Genomic DNA, 14,852 nt, shown 5'->3' with positions numbered 1-14,852 from the left:
GGAGTAATTTAAAAGGAGAATCTCACAAGGTGAACTTACACCATCACCCCTACCCCCCCTCCACCCGTCCCCGCTGCCCTTCCTCCACCTGTCCCCGCTGCCCTTCCTCCACCCGTCCCCGCTGCCCTTCCTCCACCCGTCCCCGCTGCCCTTCCTCCACCCGTCCCCGCTGCCCTTCCTCCACCCGTCCCCGCTGCCCTTCCTCCACCCGTCCCCGCTGCCCTTCCTCCACCCGTCCCCGCTGCCCTTCCTCCACCCGTCCCCGCTGCCCTTCCTCCACCCGTCCCCGCTGCCCTTCCTCCACCCGTCCCCGCTGCCCTTCCTCCACCCGTCCCCACTGCCCTTCCTCCACCCGTCCCCACTGCCCTTCCTCCTCCCGTCCCCACTGCCCTTCCTTCTGGGGATCCTGTGTTGTCAGGGCTCCTGCAGTTGGTCCAACAATCCAGGGATTTGACATCCCTGCTCTGCTCTGGGTAGCACTTCCAGCATGGATCAGATCGATTCACTGTGACTGCGTTGGCCAATCAGAATCGATCTGGTCTGCCCCAAAAGTTCTACTCAGAGGAGACAGGAGAACAGCGGGGATTTGCAATCCCCAAACCACTGGACCTGCTGTGTGAGCCCTGACAGCTCAGGATCACTGAAGGTAACTACAGGGGGGGTGGGGAAGGTATAAGGTGTTAGTTCACCTTTTTTTTAATTTTTTTTTTTTTTTTTTGTAAAGATGAACAAACACTTTATTAATCTATCCCAGGTACAAATCACAAGAGCATTGCATGTGTTCACATCATCAGAGACTGCAGTGCTCCTTTCAGTGAACATACTAAGGCTGGCCATAGATTATCCAATTTTCTTGAGATTTTTGGTTTAGATTTACCAAAAACCATATAATAGGAGGTCAAACCCAACAACACTATCAATTGTATCCAGTTAGGCGGGCCCTTGCACTACATAGTTGAAGGTAAATCTAAAGGAAATTGGGCAGAAATTGAACAGAAAATTGTATAGTGTATGGCCAGCCTTATAGACTGGTAGACATGCATTGAGATGCTTTTGCTGATCAACCAACCATAGCCAGTATGGAGATACCTCGTATTTCAAACTATATACTTGTGGTTTTTTTTTCTCTCCACCTAAACTCTTTAAGGCCCTTTCTAAAACGAAGGGTCCGATCAGGTCCACCTGTCAGTTTTTCAGGAAAACTCAATCAGACCCTCCATTCATCCCTAAGGACTGGTGGGAGTAAATGGACATGTTTCCATTTACACCCGCCTACCTCCAATCAAATCTGGTCTGCTAAATTAAAAAAAAAACATGGAAAGAGATCCACCCCCCTCTGACTAGGTGGATCATATGGCAGTCGGGAGTAAACATACAGTCCATCTACACCTGACCGCACCTAGAGCAGAGCTGATCTAAACAGAGCAGGGGCAGACTGACCATTGGAGGACCCGGGGTCAGTAGGGGCCCCCATGAAATGCCCCTGGTAGCTTTTTATAGGCTTTTTTGAGTGTGGGCAAGGACACGGGCGCCATGATCCCCTATTGCCCGAGGGCCCCATGTGTTGTCAATCCGCCCTTGAAACAGAGCCTACCCTTTGTGAACGGGGCATAATGCAGACACCCCCTACCCTCCAAAAGTCTGCTAGTGAGAAGGATTGGTATGCAAATCGTTTTGGATCTTGATTGGGAAATAGAATAAATTGGGCAGAAGGAAGACGGCCAACTGTTGGGGTCTAAGCGTCTAGTATCTCGTCTGCGGACGTGCATGTTTACCTTTCAGATTGTAATAACTGGTTCCGGAATTCTGCATGCCATTCTACTGTTCAGAAGTCACCATAGCCGGTTTGTTCCACCTTGTATTTAAAGTAGTGAATGTTGAGATCTACCACCAGACATGATCAGAGGACAGACGTACCAGCTTGCCTTTCCATGGCCAGGGCCCATTAACCAATCTTCCAATTAACAATTCTTGCTGTGCTTTTAGGGCAAACCCAGAAATTGCCATCACAGGAGTGTGGGGTGCTGTAATGTTGAATGAGTGTCCTTGTGTGTCACTGCATGTGCCTTGTCTGTCTCACTTCTCACTCACAGTCTATTCCCATGGTCCACCAGACCCGTCACCAAATCCCAAGAAACTCCCAGTTATCGGGCTATGTGCTGGAATAGACATCTGTCTGCATTACAGGCACATATTGACCCTACTGTGCCCAGTTTGTATCTCCTGCTTTTGGATGTCATTCAGAATGTGGAACATTTTAGAGGGTTGTGATGCCTGATGTTGAATATGAAAAACTTGACCGTATTTTATCTTATTGCAGGCAGCACAGATCGTCCTCATCTCTCTGTTTGAACTAAACACACCGGAGTTCACCATGTTACTGGGTGCTTTGCCAAAAACATTCCAGGATGGAGCAACCAAACTACTCCACAACCATCTGAAGAACTCCAGCAACAGCAGTGTGGTGGGACCTCATGTCTATTTCATCTTGGTTGTCAATTGGCAATGATATTTTATAAATGTTATGTCCAGGGGCAGTGGGTTTCCTAGCACTCCTGTCTGTACATCATCATTCTAATACACCGTATGGTCTCAGTTTTAAGTCTTGACCTTATAAATGTATACCTTTTGAGGACCAAGGGACGTATTTGTCCCATGTTAATTGCATGTATCATCTGATTAAGAACTTAAAATACTTTTTTCTTTTTTTTTTGGTTTGAGTCAAAATATTAGTTCTTATCAACAAATGGATCTAGCTTTTTGCCAATTATTTCATGAAATGGTTTAGCTACAGCAAATGAAGTGTACGAGCTTTAACCTCTTGCCGTCTGCCTGCTGTTTATAAACGGCAGGGCGGTGGCACTCCAGGGGTGGGTTGCCGTTCATAAACGGCACCCGCCTTTTCTAGCTGTGTGCGCTCCCTGGGATCCAGTGCCCGCTGTGTCCTCCGGACACAGTGAAACACCGATCATCGGACGGGACCTCTGTACGAGGTCCCGATCATGTGATCACTGATTGGCGAATCAGTGATCACATGCAAAGTAGTAAGCAAGATGTCACTTGTTGACATCATTGCTTACTATGTGTGAAATCTGTGAATGATCACCGAGGTCACATGGTACAGGGCTATTCACAACAGCCTTGTACCATGTGACAAGCTGTGACCAATCACAGCTCACTCAGTAATTCTCAATGACTGCAAGAATGCAGACAGAGAGAAAGAGAAATGATTGCTTTTACATCCTATATGGGTGTAAAAGCAATCAGTGTAAAAAAAAAAAAAGAAATCTTCATCACCCCCCACAAGTAGTACAGTGTCACCATGGTGACTGTACTGCTAGGGTGACAGGATGTATAAAAAAAAATAAAATAAAAATCTAAAAAAAAAGATTATAAATTTTGGTTATAAACTAATTTGGATTTTTTTTTTTTTTACTAAAAAAATAACAGAATAAATTTTGGCCAAGATTTATGATGAAATATTATTTATTTGCAAAATTTTATTTAAAAAAACACTTTTTTTCAAAGTTTTTGGACATTTTCATTTACATAGTAAAAAAAATAAAAATCCCAGCGGTGAATAAATACCACCAAAATAAAGTTTTATCTGTCTCAAAAAAATGGTAAAAAATTCATTTGGGTACAGTATTGCATGACCGCGCAATTGTCATTCAAAGTGTGATAGCGCTGAAAGCTAAAAATTGCCCTGGACAGGAAGGGGGTAAAAGTGTCCGGACAGGAAGTGGTTAAAAACAAAAAATTGATTCTTTTGGCGTTCCGTAATCTTATGGTCCTCAAAGGGTTAACCCTGTGGTATGGTATTCGGTATATACAGGTGAAACTCAAAAAATGAGAATATGGTGCAAAAGTTCATTTATTTCAGTGCAGCAACTTAAAAGGTGAAACTAATATATGAGACTCATTCCATGCAAAGCAAGATAGTTCCAGCCGTGATTTGTCATCATTGTGATGATTATGGCTTCCAGCTCATGAAAACCCCAAATCCACAATCTCAGAAAATGAGAATATTCCATGCAATCAATAAAACAAGGACTGTACATAGAACAATATCGCACCTCTGAGAAGTAGAAGCTGCATATGTACTCAGTACTTGGTTGGGGCCCCTTTTGCAGCAATTACTGCCTCAATGCGGCGTGGCATGGAAGCTATCAGCCTGTGGCACTGCTGAGGTGTTATGGAAGACCAGGATGCTTCAATAGCGGCCTTCAGCTCTTCTGCATTGTTCGGTCTCATGTCTCTCATCTTTCTCTTGGCAATGCCCCATAGATTCTCTATGGGGTTCAGGTCAGGTGAGTTTGCTGGCCAATCAAGCACAGTAAATTACTGAAATAAATGAACTTTTTCGAGTTTTCGAGTTTCACCTGTAATGGTATTAGCATTTAGTTCACGTGCTTTGACAGTCACATGTATGTAGCAGTAATTCCTAAATATGTAATAGTTCACAAAAGAATTCAAACACTCCAGCGCTCAGGCAGTAGTACATCCAACAATGATACCGTAATGCTTCGCCTGATGCGACCCCCCTCAGATCGAGTAATCTTCAACACTCTGTAATAATACACACAGGAGGGTGCAGACGCCTAGTGCATTACTACCAAAAGTCAATTGCATACTCAGAAACCTTGTAGGGAGCAAGTGTATCAAATATTCACTCCAACCGTGAGACAATGGCGTCTGACCATGTATGACGTAGTTGGAAGGCTGACACATTTCAGGGGATATGCCCCGTTCTTCAGAGCTAGTCCAGCCAGTTAAAATTGGTTGGAACAGCACAGTTGGAAGGTTAACGCGTTTCAGGGGACAGGCCCCCTTCTTCAGAGCTGACCCAACCAAGTAACTATTACATTGAAAAAAATCAGCACTGAGGAAGGGGGCCTGTTGGACAGCACAGTTGGAAGGTTAATGAGTTTCAGCGGACAAGCCCTTTTCCTCAGAGCTGATCCAGCCACGTCGCAAACAACTTTTGTATCCAATAAACACTTTTGATGGTATTGCACTAAGCATTTGCATGTGTGTTTTTTTGCAATGTATTAATTACTTGGTTGGATCAGCTCTGAGGAAGGGGGCCTGTTGGAACAGTGCAGCTGGAGGCTAATGAGTTTCAGGGGACAGGCCCCCGTCCTCATAGCTGATCCAACTAAGTAACTATTCCATTGAAAAAATCAGCTCTGAGGAAGGGGGGCCTGTTGGACAGCACAGCTGGAGGCTAACAAGTTTCAGGGGACAGGCCCCCGTCCTCAGAGCTGATCCAACCAAGTAACTATTACATTGAAAAAATCAGCTTTGAGTAAGGGAGCCTGTTGGACAGCACATTTGGAGGCTAACGCGTTTCAGGGGACAGGCCCCCGTCCTCATAGCTGATCCAACTAAGTAACTATTACATTGCAAAAAATCAGCTCTGAGGAAGGGGGGCCTGTTGGGCAGCACAGTTGGAGGCGAACGTGTTTCAGGGGACAGGCCCCCTTCCTCAGAGCTGATCCAACTAAGTAACTATTACATTGAAAAAAATCAGCTTTGAGGAAGGGGGGCCTGTTGGGCAGCACATTTGGAGGCGAACGATTTTCAGGGGACAGGCCCCCGTCCTCATAGGTGATCCAACTAAGTAACTATTACATTGCAAAAAATCAGCTCTGAGGAAGGGGGGCCTGTTGGGCAGCACATTTGGAGGCGAACAAGTTTCAGGTGACATGCCGCCTTCTTCTGAGCTGATCCAGCCATGTTTTACTTGGTTTGATCAGCTCTGACGAAGGGGTATGTCCCCCGAAACTCCTTAGCCTTCCAAATGACATGGTCACACCCCATCGACTTTTATATCCAATAAACACATTGTTGGTAATGCACTTGGCGTTTGCTCCCTCCTGTGTTTTTTTTTTTTGCAATGTAATAGTTACTTAAGTAACTATAATTTCAATACTGTTTTTAAATTTGAACATTTTGGTGAATCAGCTATATTTATGTATCTATTGCAAGAATCCATAATATATTGAGACAGAATATTGCATCAGTAATCTTTTCCTGTGCTATGAAGTCTTTGATGAGCCACGCCCGTGTCTGAAGCTCTGGGATTTTTAACCTGCTCTCCAGAGTTGACTTTGACCGCCGTCAGTGTAGGTCACAAGTCTTTAGTGCCCCAGGACCCCCTGTTAGCACCATGAGATGAATATAAAGGTGCCATGGGTGATTTGGCATAGATCTGGTGAGAAGGACATTGTTTCCACCCAGTTATTTTCAAGGTCGTTCTTTGTTGTGTATTTTGATATAAGCTCAAGCAGGGCAGGATATATGGATGTCTTGCTATTTTTTATTTTTTTCTAAGTGGTTTGATTTCGTTTGCAGGGATCGCCAAGCAATACGATGGGCCGAACGCCTTCCCGACACTCGAGCAGCAGGTCAAGTCCTTTAACATCCCCCACCAACTGTTCCCATGGAGGCCTGTCCCCAAGGTGAGGACTTCACCTAATCAAATGATTGTTGTTTCAGCTCTTTGAATTATTCTCAAATTTGCAATCGGTTCACGACCACGGGAATATTACAATCGGGAGCCTACAGTCTCATCAAGCTTCAGGATAGCTGACGATTTTTCTCCAAAATGTGTTTGTGTTCATACGATATAGTTGCATTTCCAGACAACTGCAAAGATTTTCATCATTTTTACCGTATGAAGCAAAGTAAATATATGTGCTGGTTACACTTTCTAGATTGCCATTAATCCTGTGGTGATGCTGTGGACATTCACAAGCATGGATACCAGATTATTGCTGATGGTTTTAGAACCATGCATACTATCTGATCCTCAGTAAATTGTACTTTCTTTCATTTTTTTAAATCTAGCTGTATGAAATAGGGTGCCATGTCAATAAAGAGTATGGGAAGCACACCATCTGTGGTATGGGAAGCTCTTTCTGTGGCCAAAAAGAGAAGTTTCCCCAAATTATACTTACCAAGGTGGATGCAGCATCGGTCCCCCATTGGCTCTAAGTGTGAGAACTCGGTGATCACATGTCCGCTTATAGCTGAGTTCTCACAGCTGCTCTGAGCAGAACTGACCGTCACCGCTGTCTGCTTCACCCCCCCAGCGCTCACTGGAGCGCTGGGATGTGGAGGAGGAGGGAGAGGCTGACCCAGGTGCCTCTCCAGACTCTGGGGCGAATCCCAACTGTAAAGTTGGGATCTGTCCCCAGCCTGGACTGACTGAGCGATGTCATCTCGCGGTCAGCCGACAGCGGGCGTCATCTCGCGGTCAGCCGACAGCGGGCGTCATCTCGCGGTCAGCCGACAGCGGGCATCATCTCGCGGTCAGCCGACAGCGGGCGTCATCTCGCGGTCAGCCGACAGCGGGCGTCATCTCGCGGTCAGCCGACAGCGGGCGTCATCTCGCGGTCAGCCGACAGCGGGCGTCATCTCGCGGTCAGCCGACAGCGGGCGTCATCTCGCGGTCAGCCGACAGCGGGCGTCATCTCGCGGTCAGCCGACAGCGGGCGTCATCTCGCGGTCAGCCGACAGCGGGCGTCATCTCGCGGTCAGCCGACAGCGGGCGTCATCTCGCGGTCAGCCGACGGCGGGCGTCAGCTACAAACAGGTCCCAGGAGTACAGAATGAACTACACTCCTGTGATCCACAGAAGTACAGCCAAAATAGCTTTTGGGGTTTGAGATTTTGGGTTTGTTGTGTTAGTATTGTGCGATAATGCGTGGGTAGAAAAAATGGAGGGAAGAGGAATTAGGGACGGGATGAGTGGTTGAGGAAGATGTAAAAGAAGGGATTGAGGATAGGCAATGGGAAAAAGCTTTGAGAAAATGTAGCGCAGAGACATTCAAGAAACACTGTCAAGGTCATACAAGCTCAAAATGTTATTATGGGAAGCATACACAAGCCATGTGATCCCAAGTACACTATGCTTCATCTTTTAAATCAAGTTGTATGTAATAGGGTGCCATGTCCATAATGGGTATGGGAAATACACCTTGTCTAAAGTTTTTGTCTGTGTTGTAAGTATTGGGATTTTGGGTTTGTTGGGCTATGTTAAGTTGATATTACATGCAATGTGTAGGTAAAAAAAATGGAGGGAAGAGAAATATGGGATGGGATGAGTGGTAGAGGAGGGTGTAAGGGGTGGGAATAAGAAATGGGAAAGGGAAGAGGTAGTTTAGTGTAAGGTTGAAAAAATTGACTATATGAGGGGTTAAACGTAGAGAAGAGAGGGGAAGGAGGTGTAGAGGTATCTCTATAGAGCAGCCTTTCATAAACTTTTCAACACAGAGGAACCCTTGAAATAGTTTTCCAGTCTCAGGGAACCCTTGCTAAACATTACTATATCTGCAACTCGTGATACATTAGTGTGATTGTCAGTGGGAGGAATACTCCTTACACTTGTGGTCATTGAGAAGAATGTTCCTTTCAGATAGCTAAAATTATCAGTGGTGTCAGTGGGAACTTATCTGAGAGACAGAAATTGCTCATGGAACCCCTAGCAACGTCTGGAGGAACTCTTGGGTTCCATGGAAACCTGGTTGAGAAACCCTGATATAGATGGTTAAAATCCCCTCCACAAATTCATATTCTCTCTATAAAGGTGTTTTGTTTGTCCAGATCGATTTTATTAAATGACCTTGACTGGTGCAAGGACTGTAAACTGCAGCTAAGGTTACGTTTGGTGCCCCAGATGAGCTTCCTTTTAGGAAGAAGTATCTACTGTCCTCTCCGCAGCTCATGTCATCGACTGTCCAGTGCAATATGAGGGTGGAACCCCCTTTTAGATGTTGCTTCTGTGTTGCAGCTATTTCAGGCTGTGGTACAAGGTGTGCCTGGGAATTGTGGCATATTGTCTTCTCTGAAGTCGCTCTTTTAAATTCAGCGAAGAGCATTTTCTCCTTCTAGGGAGCAGTTAAGGCCTTTGGCATTAAGGGATGTGATCCATAGTTTGTTTTGTATCCAACAAGAAGTAAAGTAAATACTAGAAGGAAAAGAGAAAATGGAGAAATGGTTGAGGGGGAGGAGGAGATGAGTAGTAGATTACATAGAGAAGAGTAGAGGAAGTGTTGTGAAGTTTAATGGAGCAGATGGGCAGGTAGGGAAGGAGAGGCATGAAAAGAAGGGATGCTCAGTTAAATGTTTGTGTGGAAATAAATGTGAGAAGAATCCTCAAATGCACTTTCCCACAGAGAGTGTCCTATAGGAGGAAGTGGTTAGTTTATCTGGCAGGGTGGTAGCCCCGAATCACATCTGATAAACCCGAACCTATACCTTACCAGACGCGTAGCTACAGAAAGTGAACCAACAAGTCCTCTATATCATTTGTCAAAAGAGATGCCAATTGTGAGAACACATTAGAGAATTGGAAGAAACACCCCCCTCACTCATATAGAATGAAGTTTGTCCCATCTGAAGGCATAAAAGACTACACAGCCTGTGACAGGTGTTGGTGGTCCAAAGTGCCCATTATGCAGTTTTAACATGCAGTAAAAAAAAATGACAAAATCTATGAACAATATTCTTAGTAATTTAGACTACAAATATCCAGCCAGGTGGGGAGCTCAGCCAGCAGCCTAATCTGTAAGGGCCACCAAGTGCCACACCCCCAGCCGCTAATAAATCCAAGGGTCTACAGGGGAAAGTCCGCACACTTCATGCCCCTCCATTGGCACCAAGTCATGTGATAAAGAGTCTGTCCGTCTCTTTAATTTCATCCACGTATGCAGTGCCTTTCCAATTGGAGGCATGTTTTGTTGTTTGTTTTTTTTTATTAAACAGGAGACCAGAAGTAAGGGCACTGTCCTTTGGCCTAAAGTACAGTAATTTCCCCTGAATAACATACAGATTATATGGTAAGGGTGAAGTATGTCAGCTGCTTGATTTGGGAGCATCCATGCTTGGTCTGTGTGAGGCCTCACACCGCCAATGCATTGCAAGGATCCTTGTTGATTAGACTTTTTGGGTGGCATCATCCAATAAGGTCCTTCAGGTGGCCTGCCTTGAGATAAGCAGGCCACGTTGAGGGATCCTTCTTCCAGATGAGGGAGCCTTCTGAATGATTCAGTGGTACAAAAACTTCGATGTGAGTGACCAGTCCAGAGTAGTTAGGTGATCTTGGCTCAAAGCCGGCTCAATATTTTGTCATGAGGACCTCAAAATCTGCTTTTGCGAGTGTTTTGGGGTTTTTTCCTATTTTTTATTAGGGTTCTGAAATTGGCATTTGGCATATTGAGTTTGAATGCCAAGATTTGAGGCTTCATCTGAAGTGTTGGGTTGTAGGAGTCTCAGGAGCATAGAGAGAGGTTCAGTTGTCTTCTTCTCTGGGTGGCTTATGTCTCCTTATGTCTGGATGAGGGAGATGTGGTCGGCCAAGGGATGCGTCAGGGGGAAGTGTGAAGGCGAGATGGAGCCTCGAGGAGGATCATCCCTGGAACTGGGTGTTTATCCATCGCCATATCTGTGCTAGGCCAAGGTTTGCCATTTGTCATAGCAGCTCAAACAGCTACTGAATTATGGCTTAAGAGGTGGACTGCAATCCCCGGGGCTTTCTCTTCTTGGACATTGAAGGTACACTGAGGGTGTTTAGGAGAAATTCTGCGTACTGAGAGATGGATCTGTGAGCTATAAGGTGCTACTCATGTTTCCATGTACAGACCTCACCACCACTAGTCATGGCTTTGTTCTCTGCTAAATATCTGCTGGAGCTTGCAGAAGCCGGCTCATCCATCAGGGAAAACCTAATCCTCTCCAAGGTTTGCCTTTACTGACACTAGACCAGGCAACTTCTCCAACGAATCCCTGCCTCTTACAACCTGCCGCTGCTCTAGAACGATTCCATATCACTTTAGGTATCTGGTTGATTCTTAACTTTTATATTACTGTCTGAGACGGCATGAAATGGCATCATTTTATCCTTCTTCCTTGTCTTTCTTCTCTTTCCCTTCTTTCATTCTCCACCGATTGTCCTTTCCCCACCCCTTCTCTCCCCATGCGGCAGCCGGCTGTGGGCCTGGAGTGCAGATGGGCTGTCCAAGCACCTTCCTCCGCCATCGCACTCCATCCCCACTGCGCCGTCTCACAAGGCGTTCAGACGCTCTTACTCTCCGAGGTAACTCAGCCGCCTGTTTGTCTCGTGTCACAATATTATTGCAGTCTGCACCCCATGTGGTGGTTAATGAAGCCGAATCTGTGTATCTGAAGCCAGCAGGCTCTCTCGAATCGGCTCTGAAACACTTCTGTATTTATCTTGAATGTGCATCTCCATGTAGCATCGGGAAAACCTTCTAGTTCATTTCATCACTGCATGGCGCATACATATCTCTTATTACATGGTAATACATGAAACCTTGTATAGATACCACCGTCTCACTGCACACATTAACACCCCACACATATATGTTTATGGTGTACCATGGGTGCCTTTGCTTGGAGAGAATTGCACGGGCCATACATGTAGCAATCTGATTGCCGATTGAATTAAAGTGTTGCTAAACCCACAGTAGTACAATCAGTCTGTAGATGCAGTAAAGCATGCTTGTTATACTCACTGTGGAACCTGAGGGGTTAATCCTCTGCATTGTGTAAAAAGGCTGTTTTGATCCTGTCTTTTCTGATCCTCCCCTTCCTCTGCTGTCCACAATCTATCTGCTGATAGTATTGAGCCCTAGGAGACACTTTGCACATGCTAAGATTAGTATGGATTGCTAGAAAGTTTTTTGTTTTTTTGAGAGGGTGCATGTGATCAGCACAGGTCCAATCAGCGCTGTTCAGACAGAGGGACGGGTCATGCAGCCTCATAGGACAGTCAGAACAGAATGAAAACTCCTACAGGCTTTAACCAGTGCTCGGCTGGACACTGATAGAAGTCACAAGACTTCTATATACTGCTGATGAGAAAAAGGATTTAGCAGTTTATATTTACTGAAATAATTGCATTTCTGTGTACTGTGGGAGACCAGATATAGTGAATGCGGGGTCCGGGGAGAGCAGATATAGTGAATGAGGGGTCCGGGGAGAGCAGATATAGTGAATACGGGGTCCGGGGAGAGCAGATATAGTGAATGAGGGGTCCGGGGAGACCAGATATAGTGAATGCGGGGTCCGGGGAGTGTGGATATAGTGAATGCGGGGTCCGGGGAGTGTGGATATAGTGAATGCGGGGTCCGGGGAGTGTGGATATAGTGAATGCGGTGTCCGGGCAGTGTGGATATAGTGAATGCGGGGTCCGGGGAGTGTGGATATAGTGAATGCGGGGTCCAGGGAGAGCGGATATAATGAATGCGGGGTCCGGGGAGAGCGGATATGGTGAATGCGGGGTCCGGGGAGAGCGGATATAGTGAATGCGGGGTCCGGGGAGAGCGGATATAGTGAATGCGGGGTCCGGGGAGAGCGGATATAGTGAATGCGGGGTCCGGGGAGAGCGGATATAGTGAATGCAGGGTCCAGGGAGACCAGATTTAGTGAATGCGGGGTCCGGGGAGAGCAGATATAGTGAATGCGGGGTCCGGGGAGAGCGGATATAGTGAATGCGGGGTCCGGGGAGAGCGGATATAGTGAATGCGGGGTCCGGGGAGAGCGGATATAGTGAATGCGGGGTCCGGGGAGACCAGATATAGTGAATGCGGGGTCCGGGGAGAGCGGATATAGTGAATGCGGGGTCCGGGGAGAGCGGATATAGTGAATGCGGGGTCCGGGGAGAGCGGATATAGTGAATGTGGGGTCCGGGGAGATCGGATATAGTGAATGCGGGGTCCAGGGAGAGCGGATATAGTGAATGCGGGGTCCGGGGAGAGCGGATATAGTGAATGCGGGGTCCGGGGAGAGCGGATATGGTGATTGCGGGGTCTGGGGAGAGCGGATACGGTGAATGCGGGGTCCAGGGAGAGCGGATATGGTGATTGCGGGGTCTGGGGAGAGCGGATACGGTGAATGCGGGGTCCGGGGAGAGCGGATACGGTGAATGCGGGGTCCAGGGAGAGCGTGTGTGTATACCCAGCTTTATTCATAACCATTGCTTTCTTTTTTCATTGGAGACTACAAGGTAGCTTCCCCAGTGGCAGATGGTAGTTGTATTTCATTCATCCACAGATCGCTGTGAATGACTGATGCATGGCGGAGCCCCAAGCAGCTGCACTCTTTTTAAATTGTGACAGTAGGTGCAGGAAGAAGATCCCCCCCGCCTGCTGTCACAGTGGAGTCGGAGGGGCGCTGGCACATTCTGTTTGGTAACATGTTACACCCTAAATACAGATGTAACTTGTTACCAAAGGTGAAATTGTCCTTGAAATGGATTGAAAATTGCCACGTGTATGGCTAGCCTAAAACTCTGCAATTAAAGACTCCTAAAAATGTGTTATAAAGCAGATAGACGGGATGGGATGTGTAACACGTTATAGATTAACACATTTTCATGATGTCTTTTTATTGTGTCAATCTGTCCCTTGTTTGGAGGTAAATACTCAGGTCAGGTTATCTCGGCTCTGACACCCGTGTGCTGGCTAGACTCGCTGTGTTTATAAAGCACAATATGTTTGTATAAGCCGACCAATAAAATAAGAAAGCTTTTTTCCTGATCTTCACATTGCAGCGCTTCATCCCAGTCTCAGCAACTTCTCTCCCTTCATGAGAATCGGGGCATCGTCTGTGGACTGTCCCCCATTGTTACCACATAGGATATAGGAATCGTTTCTAGAGAGAGCGCAAAGACAAACCTCCCCATCCTTGTCTCTGTCACGTCTTTAGTGGATTGATGTTTTGTTTGTAGTACTGATAATGAATTGTAAAAAATGAAATAATATTGTAACACCAGTTCACCCCGTCATTACGGAATGCCGTCTGTCCCATCGTGTGCCATTGGGGACTCTCGCATTCCTGGCTGCCATTGTTTCCTTTTAACCACTTCCCGTCCGGCTGTTGTATATAAACGGCCGGACGGTGGCAGTGCAGGGTCAGGTGGCCTTTTATAAACGGCCTCCCCGCCCCCTGCTTGTGCGCGCTCCCTGGGAGCGCGCAGCACCGCGATCCAGTGCCCGCTGTGTCCTCCATGGTGACACTGTACTGCTAGGGTGGGTGACAGTATGTAAAAAAAAAAAAAAAGAAAAAACATAATATAAAAATGTAAAAAAAAATGTTTAAACATAATTTTTGGTTCTAAACTAATTTGTTTTTTTTTTCTAAAAAGATAACGGAATAAATTTTGGCCAAGATTTATGATGAAATATTATTTATTTGCAAAATTTTATAAGAAAAACACTTTTTTTCAAAATTTTTGGACTTTTTCATTTACATAGCAAAAAAAATTAAAATCCCAGCGGTGAATAAATACCACCAACATAAAGCTTTATCTGTCTCAAAAAAAGTGCTAAAAAATTCATATGGGTACAGTGTTGCATGACCGCGCAATTGTCATTCAAAGTGTGATAGCGCTGAAAGCTGAAAATTGGCCGGGGGGGAAGCGTCCGGACTGAAAGGGGGGGAAGTGTCCGGACTGGAAGGGGGGGAAAGTGTCCGGACTGGAAGGGGGGGAAAGTGTCCGGACTGGAAGGGGTAAAAGTGTCCGGACTGGAAGGGGGTGAAAGTGTCCGGACAGGAAAGGGGTGAAAGTGTCCGGACTGGAAGGGGTAAAAGTGTCCGGACTGGAAGGGGGTGAAAGTGTCCGGACTGGAAGGGGGGGAAGTGTCCGGACTGGAAGGGGGGGGGGGAAGTGTCCGGACTGGAAGGGGGGGGGGGGAAGTGTCCGGACTGGAAGGGGGGGGGAAGTGTCCGGACTGGAAGGGGGGGAAAGTGTCGGGACTGGAAGGGGGGGAAAGTGTCGGGACTGGAAGGGGGGGAAAGTGTCGGGACTGGAAGGGGGGGAAAGT

The 14,852-nt window shown here is 46.5% G+C and overlaps 1 protein-coding gene across 1 annotated transcript in view; it reads left to right on the top strand.

Annotated features, from left to right (window-relative positions):
* Nucleotides 1–14,852, top strand: part of LOC149429047 (CLIP-associating protein 1-like) — a gene marked incomplete at its 5' end in the record, with an annotated part of 158,285 nt that overhangs the window by 109,083 nt on the left and 34,350 nt on the right. Inside the window, 2 exons of the mRNA XM_089666790.1 lie at nucleotides 2,321–2,464; nucleotides 6,358–6,464. Coding sequence (XP_089522916.1) covers nucleotides 2,321–2,464; nucleotides 6,358–6,464 — 251 coding nt within the window. The remainder of the gene's footprint in view (nucleotides 1–2,320; nucleotides 2,465–6,357; nucleotides 6,465–14,852) is intronic.

This window comes from Staurois parvus, unplaced genomic scaffold (genome assembly GCF_062004578.1).
Source record: "Staurois parvus isolate SC_StPar_1 unplaced genomic scaffold, SC_StPar_1.0 ptg002845l, whole genome shotgun sequence".
NCBI classification, from domain to species: domain Eukaryota; kingdom Metazoa; phylum Chordata; class Amphibia; order Anura; family Ranidae; genus Staurois; species Staurois parvus.
This window is presented reverse-complemented; position numbering and strand designations above follow the sequence as displayed.